Source organism: Impatiens glandulifera, chromosome 4 (genome assembly GCF_907164915.1).
Source record: "Impatiens glandulifera chromosome 4, dImpGla2.1, whole genome shotgun sequence".
Taxonomy (NCBI): domain Eukaryota; kingdom Viridiplantae; phylum Streptophyta; class Magnoliopsida; order Ericales; family Balsaminaceae; genus Impatiens; species Impatiens glandulifera.
Window position 1 is genome coordinate 10,252,541 of NC_061865.1, and position 18,564 is coordinate 10,271,104.

At 29.6% G+C, this 18,564-nt stretch overlaps 3 protein-coding genes and 1 long non-coding RNA gene across 4 annotated transcripts; 2 read left to right on the top strand and 2 right to left on the bottom strand.

The window, feature by feature from the left end:
- The first annotated feature begins 2,620 nt into the window (after nucleotides 1–2,620).
- LOC124933509 (dolichyl-diphosphooligosaccharide--protein glycosyltransferase subunit 4A) lies at nucleotides 2,621–4,562 on the top strand. Its single transcript, XM_047473924.1, has 2 exons — nucleotides 2,621–2,774; nucleotides 4,276–4,562. The coding sequence occupies exon 2, from the start codon at nucleotides 4,276–4,278 to the stop codon at nucleotides 4,387–4,389; it is 114 nt and encodes a 37-aa protein (XP_047329880.1). The 5' UTR covers nucleotides 2,621–2,774; the 3' UTR covers nucleotides 4,390–4,562.
- A 97-nt stretch (nucleotides 4,563–4,659) lies between these two features.
- On the top strand, nucleotides 4,660–6,776 carry LOC124934694 (protein FLOURY ENDOSPERM 6, chloroplastic-like). The gene is made up of 7 exons (XM_047475212.1): nucleotides 4,660–5,173; nucleotides 5,236–5,363; nucleotides 5,452–5,610; nucleotides 5,783–6,083; nucleotides 6,162–6,309; nucleotides 6,384–6,452; nucleotides 6,518–6,776. The coding sequence occupies exons 1-7, from the start codon at nucleotides 4,773–4,775 to the stop codon at nucleotides 6,611–6,613; spliced, it is 1,302 nt and encodes a 433-aa protein (XP_047331168.1). The 5' UTR covers nucleotides 4,660–4,772; the 3' UTR covers nucleotides 6,614–6,776.
- Nucleotides 6,777–9,867: 3,091 nt separating this feature from the next.
- LOC124935779 (protein TWIN LOV 1-like) lies at nucleotides 9,868–12,057 on the bottom strand. The gene is made up of 7 exons (XM_047476203.1): nucleotides 11,103–12,057; nucleotides 10,809–11,022; nucleotides 10,657–10,721; nucleotides 10,496–10,575; nucleotides 10,367–10,422; nucleotides 10,199–10,262; nucleotides 9,868–10,120 (listed from the first exon to the last, which is right to left on the bottom strand). The coding sequence occupies exons 1-7, from the start codon at nucleotides 11,677–11,679 to the stop codon at nucleotides 9,959–9,961; spliced, it is 1,218 nt and encodes a 405-aa protein (XP_047332159.1). The 5' UTR covers nucleotides 11,680–12,057; the 3' UTR covers nucleotides 9,868–9,958.
- A 4,503-nt stretch (nucleotides 12,058–16,560) lies between these two features.
- Nucleotides 16,561–18,329, bottom strand: LOC124936362. Its single transcript, XR_007099121.1, has 2 exons — nucleotides 18,200–18,329; nucleotides 16,561–16,901 (listed from the first exon to the last, which is right to left on the bottom strand). It is a non-coding gene; the product is annotated as an uncharacterized LOC124936362 (long non-coding RNA).
- Nucleotides 18,330–18,564: the final 235 nt, after the last annotated feature.

Here is an 18,564-nt window from a genome sequence, read left to right on the forward strand (position 1 = left end):
GAAGAAGAAGAAGAAATACATAATTTTTGCCTCACACTTTATCTCTCTAAATTTTGTCTTATCAATGTAAACCATTAATAATAACATATTTATAGAGTAAACATTCAGGTAATAAAACTTAAATAACTCTTAGTTAGGTCCAAGCCCAAACCCAAATACAAACTCAATCAATTTTAATTAACAATTATAGAGTTAATTATAAGTGTATGCTTCATAACTCAACAAGAACAACATGATTAATTCAATCTTAGTTCAAGATGTTGTTCATTAAAGTGAGTCGGTCATCTCAATGAGTATTGTTGAGTTCTATAAAAGTATGTTTCAAGATTTATATAAGGACATACCTAAATTGGACGACATCACTTTCGACGATATTAACTTGGTGAAAAAGGAGATTTTGGAAGCTCGATTTACGGTGGAGAAAGTCGAGGAGACTATTAAGGGGTGTGGTAACGACAAGGCTCCGGGGTCAATATTTTACTTTGCTTTTTTAAGAAGGCGTGGACTTTTTCTTAAATAAATATATTGTGGAAGTTATCGACTACTTCTATCATTTCTCATCTTTAATAGAAGTTAATATTCTACGTTGATTTGTCTCATTTGCAAGGCTCCAGGAAATATTAATGTAAAGTTCAGGTCTATCAATTTGATTTCTTTATTTTATAAGATTGTGTCGAAATATTTAGTTAATAGACTTGTGGGGTTCTAGGAACGGTTATCTCTAAGAATTAGATGACGTTCATTACGGGACGTCAAATCTTTAATACATTATTAATTGTCAATGAGTGTATTGACTTGGCTAATTCGAGAGGCGATAAATGTGCATTTGTTAAGTTATATATTGAAAAGTTTATGATCACGTCAATTGAGAATTATGTTTTTAACGTAATGGACAGAGTGAGAATGGCTGAAAAATAGATTGGTTGGATAAATTTTTGCGTATCAACAGTCAAATTCTCTATTACTGTGAATGGGAGTTATAATGGTACCACTTACATGAATTTCAAGCACCTTCGTGATATCCTTTAGTTATTTGATATTTGCTCCAGCCTACGGGTTAATCTTGATAAATCTGTTATCTTTTTTTTGGACTCTTCTTCGTTGAGGAGAAGAACAAAGCTCGCCAATGTTTTGAGTTTCGATATATATTTAGGTGTTAAAGTTTGTTCTAAGCTTTCTTGGAACCTGATCACTCTTGGGATTGTTTGGTTCTCATCAAGAGTGTTTTGACATTTATGCATTGTGCACATATATAATGTCTTTATTCGTTCTCCCCAAAAGTGTGGCGGTGAAAATGAAGAGAATTATGTGTAATTTTTTTAGAGATCGGTTAATTCCTCATTTGGTTAGTTGGTCAGCTGGTCAGTTGGATAAGGTCAAGTGATACAAGGATCGGGAGGTTTAGGTATCTGGGATTTTGTTTCCTTTAATAAAAATTTCTCTCAAAATGGTGTAGTATATTTGAATCTAACCGGATAGTCTTTGACATCGTTAATTAGATGTAAATATGCCATGATTTGTCTAGATGGTTCATCAAAAGTCTAACCACCTTGCAGACTGTATCATTTAGAGTGGAATATATATTCTTTATGGAAGAGTTATCACGAGCAATCCAAATTCACTATGGGAGACGAGCCTCGATTAGTTTCTAAGATGATGTATGATGCGACCGTGCGGGTTAAGTTTCTCACTGTGACATTTTTGAGCTCGTCTGTCGCCTCCATTGCCATTTACATGAATGTCACGGTTAAAGATATATTTGATTATTAAATTAACGGTTTTGCTAGTCACATTATATATAAATAGAGGTTAAATACCATGAAGAGCTCTTCTCATACTAGGGTTTTCATCATGGTGGGCGTAAGTAGGTTAAACCGACCAACTGTGGTGTAATGCGGTATCAATACATGGATTATTTTCATATGGAGCATTGTTATAGTTTGTACGTGGAGTTGTCTTCGTACGATTATTTGTTGTGAGAATCCAAGATTCCTTCTAAGATCTCATTTTTGGTTAGAGTGTTATTCATGATGGGGTTTTGACGGACGACATATACATGAAAAAAATATATTATGATTAGTCATTGTTGGATGTGCCTTATAAAGATTGAATCAACATCTCACATTCTTCTGTATTTTTGCATAGTAATGGGTATTTGAAGTCTATTTTGAAGCATGACTTAAATTGGATCGAAACAACATATATGACGAGTCTAAATCGTTGAGTTACTATACCTATTATATTTTTGTGGACTATTTAGTTTGAAAAATAAAAGTTATACTTTAAGGGATTGTATTCGACCGATGTATGTTATTCATAACACAATCTGATATTCGATCTGAAAAATCCGTGTAATCGGTTGGAGAGCGCATGGCCCTTTTTTAAGATATTGGTTAATTTTTTTTTTTCTTGGCTATACCATCTTTAATATTTTTTTCTTATGAAATCATGTTTTGTTTTATTATGTTAAACTGTTTCAACTTTTTAATATTTAAATGAGTATTTAAAAAAATAAATGATATATATATATATATATATAATAAATAAATATGCTTGGCCCAAGTATTAGTTTTTGCAAACAGTTTTGGAGCTAATTAATCTTCAATTTGATTTCCACATATAGAAGGCCCAGTCCACTTCTTATTGAAGAAGACAAACAAGAGTTAACAATACATTCAGATTTCTCTCTCTCTCTCCTCCGCCTAGTTCGACGCGATCGCATTTTCGCCAGTCTTGAGAGCGTATCAGATTGCCGCCACAGTCATCACCACAAGGTTTGTCATCTACAATTCTCCCTATCGGATTCAAATTTTATCTATTTCGATTAAGATCCAAGGTTTTCTCTGTTGATCATCACTTTCCTACTGTTTTTCCACCTTTCGAATTTCTATGGATGCCATTATCCACTCTAACTGCTCAAATTGACTGTATTCTTCTTCTCTATCGATTTTCTATGGTAGATCTACTATAATCCGTATCATTTCTCTCAATGTAAACATCTTCTGTGTCTTAATTCTGTTTTTTCAGTTCTACTGTAGTTTATTTATGCTGTCATATTGATCGCTACATCATAAATTTATTGTTTCTTCATACCTATAATTCTGCATAGCCGAGATGAAGCACATGATCCAAACTAGTGGCTAATTTGCTATATATGATCGATATTTTGCATGTTTTTGTTGTTGTATCTCGGTTGGTTTACTTATCAATTTAGGGAGAAGAGATATACACTATTCAGGCCTAGGACTAGGGCTACTTATTCATTAGAGAATCAACAAGAATATTAGGGAGTGATTATGGGAGAATTGAAGAAGCATATAGTTTGTTTTTGTTCAAAAGAAGACATAGATTCAGACTAAGTGAGGAAGAAGAATGAGGACTAAAGCCCTGTATTCAATAGGATGATACCAATATAGCCTACATTCAATTAGGACTTGGGTGAGTGAGTTATGTAGTCTCTCAACTCAACCTCTTTGTAAACTGCCTTATTCTAGAATCATCTCTTAGTTAAGATCACTGCCCATAAGATATGTTACCCTATACTCTCTGTTTTTGTTCAAGAAAGCGAAAAAAAACACTAAACCCTAAACTTATGCAACAAAAGCTAGTTAAGCAACATTTTTAAAGAACTCGATACCCAAATCTTGTGTGGAATTAACAACTTTGTTCCATATTGCACTTTGCGTAATTGCACATTCTAGGTTTGGAACTAAAACTCTTTACATTTTCTCTCCTTCCAGATCTAATTTTGATTAGGTTACCCTATACTTGTGCTGGTGCACTACCACATTACCATAACCCCATACAAGGGTCACTACATACCTGTGTGCCTATCTTTCTCGCTAGCTGATTATTCATTATATAGATTCCCACACCAAGTTGTGCAGGGTCATCATATTTTTCTTTTTCGAAAAAATGCTAATGTGTTCCCTAAATCCTAAACCAAGTCTTACTAGAAAGATAGCTAGATATATGCAAATGTGTTCCCTAAACCCTAAACCAAGTCCTACTAGAAAGATAGCTAGATATATGCTAATGTGTTCACTATACCCTAAATCAAGTCCTACTAGAAAGAAAGATTGCTAGATATGTGCCAATGTGTTCCCTAAACCCTAAACCAATATATATGCTAATGTGTTCCCTAAACCCTAAACCAAGTCCTACTAGATAGATATGCAAATGTGTTCCCTAAACCCTAAACCATAACCGATGATGTTTGTTGAAACATGCATATTGTTTTGATCTTGAATAATATGGGGTATTGTTTTGTTACAGATGATTGATGATCAGGACTTGGGCTTCTTTGCCAATTTTCTCGGGATCTTTATATTCGTGCTCGTGATCGCTTACCATTACGTGATGGCTGATCCAAATTACGGAGGCAACTGAAACGTGACGATGACTTTCGACAAACGACAATATTATTACATTGCTCATAAACTTTAGACACTTTCTATTATATGATACCCTAGTTGTGTTTGAGACTCTCTTTTTGTAGTTTTATCTGAATTCTCATTTTTATTCTAATATACAAAATAATAAAACAAAATATAATTTATATTGTTGACATTAAAAATGAATTAAAATGTTTTTGTAAATAATTATTGAATAAATAATCAACGGTCGAGATTGTGTTATTTTGATTTAAATAGGGTTTTGTTAATAAATATTAATGAGCCATTAGAAGAAGATATGTAAGACTGACAATTTCGTCCTCTTGTTCTTCATCAACATTTTCATCATCACCGACTGTTCGACGAAATGCCTGAGAGATGCATTCTCTCACTTTTTCATCTCTTCCGTCGCCGCCGCGACACTTGGCAGTTTCCAATCATAGCACGCCGCGGCGGTTTCACAGTTGTTCTTTCTTAAGATTCGGAGGTTTGAGAAGGCGACGACGAGATTGCGAAGGTTTGTTTTGTTATGGCCGCAATGATTGGAACGGAAACTCCGCTTTGGAAGCTGATCTTTTGAAATTCATGAAGAATTCTGAGAATCCAGGCGTTTTTCCAAGTAAGAAGGAATTGGTTAGTGGTGGGAGACGGGATTTGGCCGAGGCTATTGTTAAACAGGGAGGTTGGTTGTCTATGGGCTGGGATCTGAACAAAGAAGATGATGATGATGATGATCAAATAATCGAAACTGCACCGCCTTCGTTGTCGAATGGATCCATGTGAGTTTGCCTCTTTTACTCTCTTGATTGCGGTAATCTAACTTGATATTGTTTTTTTCTAGACAAGTTAAGAAGATAACTGGAATTGAAGGTATACTTGAACGATTGGAGGAAGAGAGAAATTTGTCATTTGGAATCAAATTGGCGAAAAACGATTCTACTGTTCTTTTGGTGAATGGGTCATCTACTGGTAATCGATTATTATAATCCAACTTCATTATTATTATTATGCTTGCCACTGAAATTGATAGTTTTGTTATCTGAACTTCAAATGCAAGGTTTACATAAGGATGATATAATCGAGATAAATGAAAATGGCAATGGTAAGGACATACAAACTGGCCTACAAGATATAGAGATTGAGCTTTCACCTACACTTCACTCATTGAGGTCCAATAGAGAAGAACCTGCTCTACCAAAGGTTGAATTTCAATTTGGTTTCGATTTTATATGAGGTTCATGCTATGTCTTTCTTCTGCAATCATGTGTTCTTTCTTTGTGAATTACAATGAAGAGAGTGGTGAAGTATATTATTTACACCCTTTAAGTAATAGAAGAATTAAGTTATGGAATTTGTTCTTTTTTAGTATGGTTGATTCGTCTAACCAATCATTGATCCCAAAATTGTCCATTTGACATTTGGTATAGCCCACTTGACCTCGAGAACCTGTTACAAACTAATGAACTATATGTCGGCTGGTCAATATGATAGTTTTTCTGCAATATTAAAAATGAACATTATGTATCAGGACGAGGAGGATGAGGAGCGTGGATTGTCATGTGACGATTGGCAGGAGCTTTCTGATGCTTATGAATTCCAAGAAAATGAAATGATGAATGCTCAAGACAAATTGCGATCTTTATTTGCGAAATTGGCTGTCTTAGAAGGAAAGACAACCCTAGCATTTCTGTATGTGTTCCCCAAAATAATATTTTGCTATATTCATTATTATTCATTTTTAACTGATTTCTTTTGTGCTTATGATAGTGATGCGCAAAAAGTCGTGTTAGAGAAGCAGAGGAAAGTCGATAATGCTAAAAAAGCTGTAAAACTTATTCGTTCCACTTGCATCGTTTGGCCTAATTCAGCTTTCGAGGTTCTATTAACAGGATCCTTTGATGGTTGGACCACTCAGGTATATATATATATATATATTAGATTGCTTCTTGAATGTTTGGTTGGATCTAAAATGGCGATTTTAACTTGTAGAGGAGAATGGAGAGAACGAGTAGAGGTGATTTTTCGATTTGGCTGAAACTTTATCCAGGAAATTATGAGGTAATATAAACTTATTTTTTGGTAGAATTTTCGCTCTATTTATTTTATTTTGGTTTTGTGTTTAGATCAAGTTCTTTGTTGATAATGAATGGAGGATAGATCCACTTCGACCTACAGTTTACAACGATGGGTATCAGAACAATCTTCTTATAGTAACGTAAGACACAAATATTGGTAACACGATCGATTGCACGCACCTTTATTTAACTTTTTGTTTGTTTTAGGTTGTCATTTATTATAATATATAACAAACCCTTTGTAGATTGTACATTTATCAATCATAATCAGTTTATACTAGTTGAATAAAATGAAATTTTGAAGTAATTAATTGATTGAAAAATTATGTATATGTATGAGGATTCAAAAATAGTATGTGGGTAATTACTAATTAGTAATTAATGCTTTCTTCTTCCTTGATTTGGTTTTTGTTAGTTTCATGTTACGGTCATTTCGTACTTTTTCAATTGACGATGAAAGGGTATAAAAAAAACTCCATGGATTGGATTTCAAAATTCAATTGCGAAGATGAAAGGGTATAAAAAAGAACTCCATGGATTGGATTTCAAAATTTACTTATTAATTAAGTATGAAAATAGAATAAATTTTTGGAAAAAAATTATTTATTTGTTCAAGTAGCTATGTATTAATAAAAGTTTATTTAAACTTACCTATTATTAAAAATCTAGTTTTTGTTACCTATTATTAAAAATCTAATTTTTGTTAGCTAATATTAAATATATTTTTTAATTAAATACTTTTTTTTATAAATTAATTAAACAATTTATCCTCTTTTATCTATTTTTCTTTAGTCTTATATTAATATTTGATATTTGATTATTTTTAACTTTTTATAAAATTTTGCCTTCTTTATATATTAACATAAATTATTTTAAAATTATTTTTAACTTTTATATTTATTTTTATTAAAAAATTTAAATTTTAAATCAAAGAATAAATAAAAAAAATTATTAATTTCATTTTTGTTTATACTAAATAAAATAAAAAGAAACTTTTCACACAAAAAAAATAATTAATGTAGAAAGAAATTCATAAATAAATTATAATAAAAATTTTATTTATTTTTTATCTTTGATTTAAAATTTAAAATTTGTAAGTAAAAGTAAAATATTATAATAAATATTAAACTATTTTATATATTATAATATTCAAGTATTCTCTAAAAAAAATTAAAATAAAACATAAGACTAGAGAAAGAATAAATAGATTAAAAAAATTAATTAATTGATAAAAAAAAGAAAAAAAGTAAATATTAAATTTAAAATAAAAAATATTTAACCGTATGAGTAGACAGAGACGAGATGAACCAATTTTTAATAATATATACGTTTTATGAACTTTTATTAGTATATATATTTAACTGAGTTAATTGTAAAAGTACATATTTCTTATTATCTTTTAGTTGACAGTTATAAAAAGAAAAGAAAAAATATTATATCATTACTATAAGCTAAGGACATATGAGGATTCTTACAATGTCAAGACTTGTAGTTGATCCATAAATACCACAAATACATGTTCGACATCATTAAGAATCCTTATTAATCTTAATTCATTTAAATATAAATGACAATTATCCAAACTACTGATGAAAGAAAAAAAGAATTTCATGCTAATTATCCAAGTATGTGAAGACAGGGACGGATCCATTACGTTGCCTGTGTAATTTTTTTAGTATAGAGCAGCAAGATAAAAATATATTTATGTTCAGTCTTCCATACAGAATTCCATGCTGCTTTGTAATTTAATTTTTTTAATATATACAGGTTAAGTATTAGAGATGATAGATATTTATATAAGTGGTTTGAATATTGATTATTTTGGAAAAAAAATGTTAAATAATTGTTTTTTAAAGTTTGTTTGATATGGTTATTTGAGTTTTTTTTCGAATAATTATTATTTTTAAATATTAACAAGGGACGGATCTATGTTAGGAAGTTCATCCGAATATATATAACGGTAAGGATGTGATATTATCTCATAATTTCTTATTTTTTCAATTTAATTCATTATTTAATTTTAAAATTCATAGAAGAATTAGCAAAATTTATGATTAGGTTATTTTTATGTTATTTTTTAAGTTTATCTCATTTTTTTAAGCCCACCTTAAACTTAATTTCTTATATCCATCCCTGTGTTAAAATGTGTTATTAGGTGCACGATTTTTCAACATTGAAGTCGAAGCTAAATCTAAACATGTGTTCCAGGTATAGCTATCAGACTTAATCTCACCAACAAGATTCAAAATTAAGATTCGTTACTAAGAACAAAAAAAAGGACTGCCCATAGATTTTATCATTAACATATGAATTAAAGCATAAACTAAACCAACAATTAGATAAGCACTAAAATAAATAAAAATGGTGAATAAAAATAGTGAATTTTATTAAAAAAAATGCAAGATGCATTCAAATCTTACCGAAAATGAAAGTTTTATAAATACGAAAATACCTAATATGTCGAAACTCATTACCCATGAAAAAGAAAAACCGTTTCAACATCAAAACTACAAACCATTTTTATTAGAAACATTCCTCTAAATGAATTTCCTGGAAACTTCTAGTAAACGAAGATTCATTAAACTTTGAACGTTATCCTGTCACAATGTGATATGCTTTCAGCTCCACTTTTTTTCCTATTTAAATATCACAAAGGGAGTTGCATTGTCTAGGTCGGGACGACTTTTACTAAAAACACATGTCTCTGCAAAGTCATAAACAAAGTCATAAAACTATATATGAAAGATCAAGGAAGGAAGTTGGTGACCTGATGACAGGGGAGCCGTGACCAAAGCCATTAACGACTGCCTAGTTACTACTATATTTTGCAATTGATATTAAACAATCTTCTTAGTAACTAATATATAAGACAAATATATCATGATTGCTTGCTTATTCACACCCTAAACCAGAACTTTGAATGCCATTTTGTGAAAAAAAAAAATTGGTAGGATAAATAAAATTTCTTTTAATTTTATATGGTTAAAATAAAATTATATTTCGAGTGGCAAGAAAGGTCCTTAGATATCAAAAATTGCACAATAAAAATATATAAAAAATGCAAATTAAAAAAAAAATATATATATATAATAATAATAATTGAAGATCTGAAAATTGATTAATTGCTATAATAAAATATATATATTATATGAGTAATACATTGAATGTCAGTTTCTTCTTGGAAATATTAAAGTTATGAATGAAAATATATATATATATATAATTTTATTTTACCTAGATACAATGTATTTCCAAACAAAGTTATTAATTTACTTATTTATTTATAGTCATCAAAATGGATACAAAGGATCTTCTTATAGTAATTTTTTTCTTTTGAATTTACATTGATGTATCAGTAATAGTTATAGTTACTATAATTGAATTAAAGGTATCTTTAATGGATTGAAAAATCATTTGTATTAGATATATATAAAATAGTCTGATAATAATACACTTTTACTTTTACACAACATTTTACCCCTATTATTATTACTTGGAAGAACTTGCTGCTCCCAATGATAAACATCTTACAGAAACTTTAACTACAGCCACTACACTTGTATGCCTCTGTTCTGGACTCAGTCTATTCATTTCCATACTTTTACTGCATTCTTCTTCTTCCTCTATTTGAACTCCCACATAATATGCTATCTGCATAACAAACACGATATTTCACCGTTACAGAAAAAGGCTAAAAGTTTGCACAAATGTTGAATCAGAAAACATTACCTTTCCTGTCGCATTCCGAACAGGCGAGATATGAAGCAAGTTCCAAAACCAACTTCCATCCTTCCTGAATCAATATACATAAGAACAACAAGAAAGAATATGCATTTTTATGTCTCTGGATCTCAATCTCAATCCAAACCACCATTCAACAACTTAACATAACCTAACCTGTAGTTTAGGATTCGAACTGTACATGGTCTAGCTGCTTCAATGCTTTCCTTTATCTGCATTGCAACAATGATCAAACTATAAACACATGTTTCTTTACTTTTTCACTATCAGCATAATTAGATTCACCTGATTTGTAACAGAAAAATCTGTATATTCTCCACATAAAAATCTACAGTTTCTCCCCAAAACTTGGTGTCTGTCATATCCTATATTCATAATAGGATAGAAATCATCATCTTCTACATTGATATCAACAAATTCAAATAATAACAGCAATCACCACCTACCTGTAAGCTGTAAGAAGGCATCACTTGCATATACAATTGGCATATCTTCTAAATCTGGATTCGTCCTGTAAGTAAACACACAAATTTCCAATTGAAACATATAAACACACAAGAAAGATAGGCTGATGGAGAATAACTAACAAAAAACTCACAATACAAAACTTTGTTTGATTCTACCAAGACTTATATTTAATGATGAAGGAAAGCCTGTCTCTGATGATAGGCGGCATTTCCTGCTACAAACCAATCTCCCAGTTAGCTCACTGTAATGGGTTAACACTGACAGTATGTTGCTCACGGCTGATATGGCTTTCCTCTTCTCCAGTTCCCCTGCTTCATATGGACCATCATCGTCCATCTCCATTTCTGAAACCCAAGATTGATTGGTTTTCATTTTTTTGTCCATAAGTAAATCACAAGTTAGTTAGTTCTGAATTAAGAAAAACCTCTATCATCTGAATCAACAGCAGCGAAGGACCCCCTGTCTAATTCTGCAATGGAGCCAGAGTCGCCAACGTCCCTTCGGCAATAACCACGGACAGTTTCAGAAAACCCATATCCATATCCATCTTCACTGAAAGTAACTCCACTACTCCATGACCGTCTCTGCTGCGCCTTCTTTACAATAGGAACATGAACTGAAAGGAAATGAATTACAGTCCCATCTTCTTTGCTGAAAACAGGGCACATATGGAAAAGCATAGAGAAGGGTCTCCCGTCTTTACGGTAATTCAATATACTTATTTGCAGTGTCTTCTCAAACCTAACTGCCTCTCGAATCTCCAATACCGATCTCCGACAAGTCATAGGACCTTGAAACATCCTGCCGTTCCTACCCACAACTTCTTCCTTTCGATAACCACACATTTTTAAGAAGCCGCGAGACGCGAACACGATTGGATGGCCGGAGATTGAAGGATCAGTGATGGTGAAACAGTCAGGCATTTCATCGAGTACCTCTCGTGCCCAGAAAGAGTAGCGTGAATCAAACGAGTGATCAATCGTATTCAATTGCGATTCCATGGTAATTGAAGTAACAAGATCCTGCTTTGCACTGATATTATGAAACCCAATCCCATGTGGGTAGACTGTAAACTCTGGTTCGAGATGAAATGCTGATTAGATTAGAAGAAACCATCCATGGGAAGATTGAGCTCAACACAGACAACAGCAAATCAAATGGATTCCAAAGAAGAAATTAATCAAGATTCTTTCTTTTTTTTTAAATGTTTTAGTTGAAGAAGATCATCGGTAGTGTTAATTAAGCTATGAACTGGAATGAACACAGAAATCTACAGATTCCCATCAATCATTTCTTCTGGATTACACACAGAGAAATCCTTCAATCGATGTGTGTGTGTATGACTGTGTGAGAGAGAAAGAGATTGAAATAGAAAAATCAAGAAAGCTGCAACTTGCAAGACGGAAGCTTTTATTTATTTATTTTATTTTGAGCAGCCTCCTTTACATTTATTATTATTTTATATAAATACTAATTTAAGACTATGTTTTTTTAATTATTTTATATAATGTGAGATATGTTAAAATTGGAGTTCTCAATAATACATAATTAGTGTATTAATTAAAGAGGAGCCATGAGAGAAAATTTGATAAAATTTGATAAGAGAATAATTTGGCATTACTTTATTTAAAAATGTAAAAGTGGGAGAAAAGATAAAAAAAAGAAAAATTATTTAATTTTTTCAGCGAATTTATGTGAAGTTACTCTCTCGTCAAGTTCCACTCCCTAATCATTTCTTTAGTACTATTTAAAGCATTTTATTTTATAATTTATTGTGAAGGAATCCGACGTGGTTACACCTGGCTACCAATCTCAAATCTGGATAAGTCATTGGAATAATAAAAAAAATTATTTTGTTTAAAATTATGAAAGTTTATATGGTAATTAATTTTTCTTTTGTAATATGATTTAAGTTTTTATTTTTTATTTACTTTACAAAGTTTTATCTAATATATTATAATTTACCATTTCATTATTATTTAACTTTTTTAATTACTACATTTTATTCAGATAATATATTCTAATTTAATATATAACAAATTATTATAATATATTAATAAAATATGAATTTATTCTAATTAATTAAATGTAAATAAAATAAATTTTACATTTGATAAAAATATACGATTATAATATAAATAATAAAAACTATTTTATTCATTGTTATAATTATTTTATTTTATTAATTATTAGTTATTATTGTTTATAAGAAAATTATTATTTAAATAAATTTGAAGATTAAAAAAATATCAATAAAATAAAAAGGTTTCTATGGGTATCTAGAAGAAGATACAGGGGACGGCTGATTCAGGGGAGGGTGTTACATGTTTCTATTTTGGGATAGGGACTAGTTTGATTCAATTTATTTTTAATATATTGTATTTATTAAATGTTTAAATATTTAAAGTTAATTTCTTTTAACAAGCTTAATATTTTTAATTTATTTTTCTGATTTATTCTAGATTATACATCTTATTTTATAGATATTTAATTTTATTTATTTCATAATAATTTATTCACTAAAATTATAATAAAAACTTAATCAAACAAACATAATTAAACATTAAACATGAATAAGTCCAAAGATAGGAAGAAGCAAATGATTTCACTAATCTCATCTTAATTTGTTTGATGTGAATTTATTTTATATTATTTTTAAATATGTATATTATTTTTTCAATTTAAGCATTTGTTTGTTAAATAACTCAAAATCAAACAAGCTATAAAAGGTCCCAGCATTATTTTGAATCTAAAAGTTAAGTTTTGATTGGTATGTTGTCGTTTTGCTTAATCTATAAATATATATTTATATAGAAATTAAAAAACTGAACTCCAATTATTATATTATATATGGGTAAGTTTGATTTAGTTTAATTCAGTTTATTCGTTATATAATAGAGATAAAAGATAAAATTAAGTTTAAACATAAAATGTGTTTAATTATAAAATTTTTTTTAACTTATTACTCAAAATTATTATAAAAATTATATTAAAAAAAATTATTATAATCTTTACTTTATCAAATTCTCTTTTATTATTTACATTCATTTGCCTAAGATATTTTATAATTTATTTATCAATGTAAATAAAAAATGTAATAAAGGCACAATCATTAGATATTAGATAATGACGCAGATTCTTATCCAACCACGTCATCACCCATCCATTATTTAATTAAATTAGTTGTTTAATAATTTTTGTACTGTTTTGAATTCTGAATTATTTGAATTCTGAATTATTTGATTGAATGAAATATTAACTACAAATAAATTGACCTTTTTTTTTCAATAAAAAATAATTGAAATAATATAGAAGTAAGATTAAAATTTATTCTTATTAAAAAATAATATGGAAGATTATCAGCAATGCACACGGATAAAAAAATATATTGTTACAACGTCCTGTGTTCATCAAATTTGGTGTTGAATTTAAAATATAAAGTGTTATTTGTTTAGTTGGTTAAAAAGTTGTACTTGTTTTTGTTAGGTTGCGAGTTCGAAACATATTTATAACATTATTAATTTTATTTTTAACCGTTTTAAGTTTATGTGCGGGTCAACCCAGAATCCGACCTAAATATCCATTTAATCCGACCTAAATATTCATTTACTCTCACATATATATCCAAATTAACCACAACTTTCGACCCGACAATCTGAACACTTTCAAAATTAAGAATTATATATATATATATATATATATATATATGAGAAATGATTAGGTGAAGGAATTTGGTGAAGGAATTTGGTGAGGGAATGACGTGGCATATTTCCAACCAATGAAAGTGATGCCACGTCATTCCCTCACTAAATTTCCTCCCTCTATCACTCCTATATATATTATATATATATATATATATATATATATATATATATATATATATATATATATATATATATATATATATATATATATATATATATATATATATATATATATATTAGTGGAAGTTTAAGAACAATTAATTATTTTGTTAACTTTATAGTGGTTAATCGAGATTCACCAATTAACTCAATATACTTTAGTTTATAAAAAGAAATTATATTTTCTTTTAAGATCTGGATTTATATATATATTAATATTAAATTATTATATAATTTTAAATTATTTAAAATGTGTTAAAAAAGAAAGTTGTATAGGCCCATTAGATATTTAATAGTCGATGTCGGGCCTCCACATAAATCTAACAAAAAAACAAAATACTATCTGTCAATTATATATATATATATATATATAATAACATTGTATTGGTTGTCTAAGTAATTTTGTAAAATAATATAGATGTATTTATCCTAAAATTCAATTTTTATATGAAGTATTTTTTTATAAAAATTGTCTTATATTAAATTTAAGCTATTCTAATTTTTTTTTTTTTATTTCATAGTATAATATAAATCAAGAGGTGATTGTTTAATTTTGTACTTATTATTTATTTTCCACCGTATAAGAAATAAAGTAAAAAGTCATTCTTTCACTGATGACTTATTTAGTATAAAAGAATGACTTATATATCTTTTATATCAAATTTTGGGATAAGAAAATAAAATAAAAAATAGCGAATTTATACTACTTAGTAAAACTTATTACCAGTAAACCAGATATAAAAATGGTGACTACTGACTATGATTATTGTTTTCATTATTATATAATTTCAAGACCTCAATGACCTCTCGGAGACTTACTTAAGAATAAGAAAGAGGAACCTCATGGAAATACCATGAAATAAGGTTTGATCCTTTTCATGGAGATTCCGTAAATATTTCATTTCAAAAATAGAAAATTCGAAACAATTGGATTTTTTTTTTAGTAATTGAGTCAGTTATCGCTTCTATTTTCACCACTCAAATTTGAGTTAGTATTCTATTTTATTTTATTCGAAATCTTGTTTAATTGAATTGAATTTTTCGTCCTCTCAACTTTTGTTGGGTCGTTTGCTGCTCATACCTACCAATTAGCTTGGTCAGGTCCAGCTCCGATCAACACCGAAGTTTGGGAGGCCTATAAAAAAAATTGTTCTTATTCTTTTACTTAACTTGTTATTTTTATATGTTATAATGTAAAGATTAATAATTTATTTTATATTTAACGTAACTATTTTAGTTGGTTAAAGGATATATATACATTATAAAAGGTTAGGTTCAAATTTTGTTAAAGTATATTTTTTTATATTTTTGTTGGGCACAAAGATTGAGGGCCTTAGGTAGGTGGTTGCATTGGTTACCTTACCCTAGTGTCGACGATATTTTCTCGAGTTTCTGTACATTCACTTTTTAACAACAAAATAGATGAATATTTCGGTTGGAGACTCTTTTACATGTATTCTCTCTTGATTTTTACGAGTTTCTCATTAATTTGATAAAAAAAATTCGGTATTTTTTACCAACCCACATATAAGAATAGATTTTATTATAGCTTAAAAGTATTTAGAATATTTGATAGAGATTTTTGCGACATCGCATTATTGGTTTGTTATATTTGCGTTATGCAACTCAAATGATTTTGTATTTGGAGTCACTCAATTTTTAAATCTTTTCCATTATAATTTTATTTTCACTATTTTGTCATGCTATTGAACATTTAGATTCTCATTACTTATGACCAATTGAACTATAATCCCTGAAAAATAATGGATATAACATAGATTTTGATTCCTTTCTCAAACAGGTATTGCACATTTTTTAAGTGATTTTACCATTATTTTTGTATAATCACCTTTTTCCTATTTATCAAAAACTCTATTTTGACCCACAAGAAAGAAGAGCATCTCAATACCACTCTTAGGCCATGATGATAATGCTCATGCATCAATATTTATTTAACAAAAAAAATGTGCTTTATTTTAAAAAAGAAAACCCCCTTTTCTTTTCTAAAAAAATAAGTTTGAAAAAATATAAAGATTTAAAGATAAATGGTTTAAGGGGTTATTTAAAACAAGACAAAATGGAACTAAATAGCAAGGTATGGTGATTATCCAGATAAAACTACAAAAAGACTCTAAGAAGTCTGCAACACCATTAGAGTATAATCAAAAGAGTCTAACAATAGCATCAGATAAAAGTCACATTTTTTGGGCTTGAAAGACATCACATTGCTCGTCTGTAGAGAATATTCAGTTGCCTCCGTAATTTGGATCAGCCATCACGTAATGGTAAGCAATCACGAGCACAAATATAAAGATCCCGAGAAAATTGGCAAAGAAGCCCAAGTCCTGATCATCAATCATCTGTAACAAAACAATACCCATATTATTCAAGATCAAAAGAATACAGACACATTTCAAAACAATATGCATGTTTCATCAAACATCAAAGTAAGTGTACAACTGCATCATAACATGGATTTGGGAATCTATAACTGCCTACTTCAGTTCTTCGATTGTCCCTATATGAGTCTATCACTTCTTCCCTCGATTTCTTCAGTGTCTCCCTAAACTTCTTGCTGATTATAGTGACAAATCAGATCCTATGTTGGTACTTGGTAGTATATAATCCATCCAAATCCTACTAGAGAGATAGGCTAATTTGGTGTATACTTATTTGTTTCTCCTTATTGAATCAAATGGGCAATCCAATTCCGTTCTTCAATTCTCCCTATCCAAGTCTATCTCTTCTAGTAAAACATGGTTTCGATTAGGAAGCACATTAGCATATTTCAAATAAGAAAAATATGATGACCCTGCTAAACAAACATATTAGCCAAGTGTTCTCAGAACCTGGTGTGGGACGCAGGTATGTAGTGACCCTTATATGAGGTAAATGGTAATATGGTAACATAATAAAAATGAAATCTGGAATGAGAAAAATGCAAGAGATTTCAGTTTCAAACCTAGAAACGAGGAAGTAGTTTGGAAGGAGATTCAAGAAGAAAGATAGGCTAATTTAGTGTATACTTATTTGTTTCTTCTTATTGAATCAAATGGACAATCAATCCCCTTCAATTCTTCTTTTCCCTCAATCACTCCCTAAACTTCTAGTTGATTCTAGTTACTACTCAGATCTTGTCCAATTAGAGTCTCAATCTCAACAACAGGTCTCAGGGAGAGTCTCAGTCTTGCAGCCCTAACATGAATTGTAACATAATGCCAAGAGATCAGTAAGAATTGGCCATGAACTAGAGACGTATCTGAAGAATGAACAAGTTCCTAGCTGATTAGTCACTCATACAATCTATCTCATTATTTGTTGGCTGAGTCAATTCACCAAAATTATGATATCAAAAAAATGAGATTTTTACAGTGGAGATCAAACAATACTACGACAAACCATAAGCAGAAGAGAAAACGGAAGATGCAAAATTGATTATTTTAAGATCTACGAGAAAGTAGGGTATAAAATTGATTGAGAAAAACAAAAACTGAGAGTAAGAACTATTAAATCAGGCAGATCATGGACTGAAATCAATTATAGACCAAAAGATTGCAATCAACATCAGACATTAGAAGGCGATTACCAATTGTTAGAAGATCTTAATCCAAAAAACGAAGATTTGAATCTAGAAGTAGGAAGATAAGCGACGACTGACCTTCTTGTTCTTTAAACGATGCCGGCGGCGGAAAACTGATAGGATTTCTGAAGACCGGCGATCTGCGATCGGTTACACTCGGAGAAGAAGAAGAAGACTGCGTTTTTCTTCTTTATGTTATTTGATCGCTGGGGCAGTTTTGTCTTTTCAGATACCCATACCGGGTCATCCTATCTTATGACGGGTGCCCGAATAGGCTAGATTTCCTGTATTTTCTTCTCAATTAGAAAAAGAATAGTAAATTCATATATAAAATGAACCTTTAAAGTATATAAATATTTGCTCTTCAAATATTTAAATGTTATCATAATCCATTCAATTAAATATTTGCTCTGAATTTAACTTCTTTCTTTATGTATTTTTTT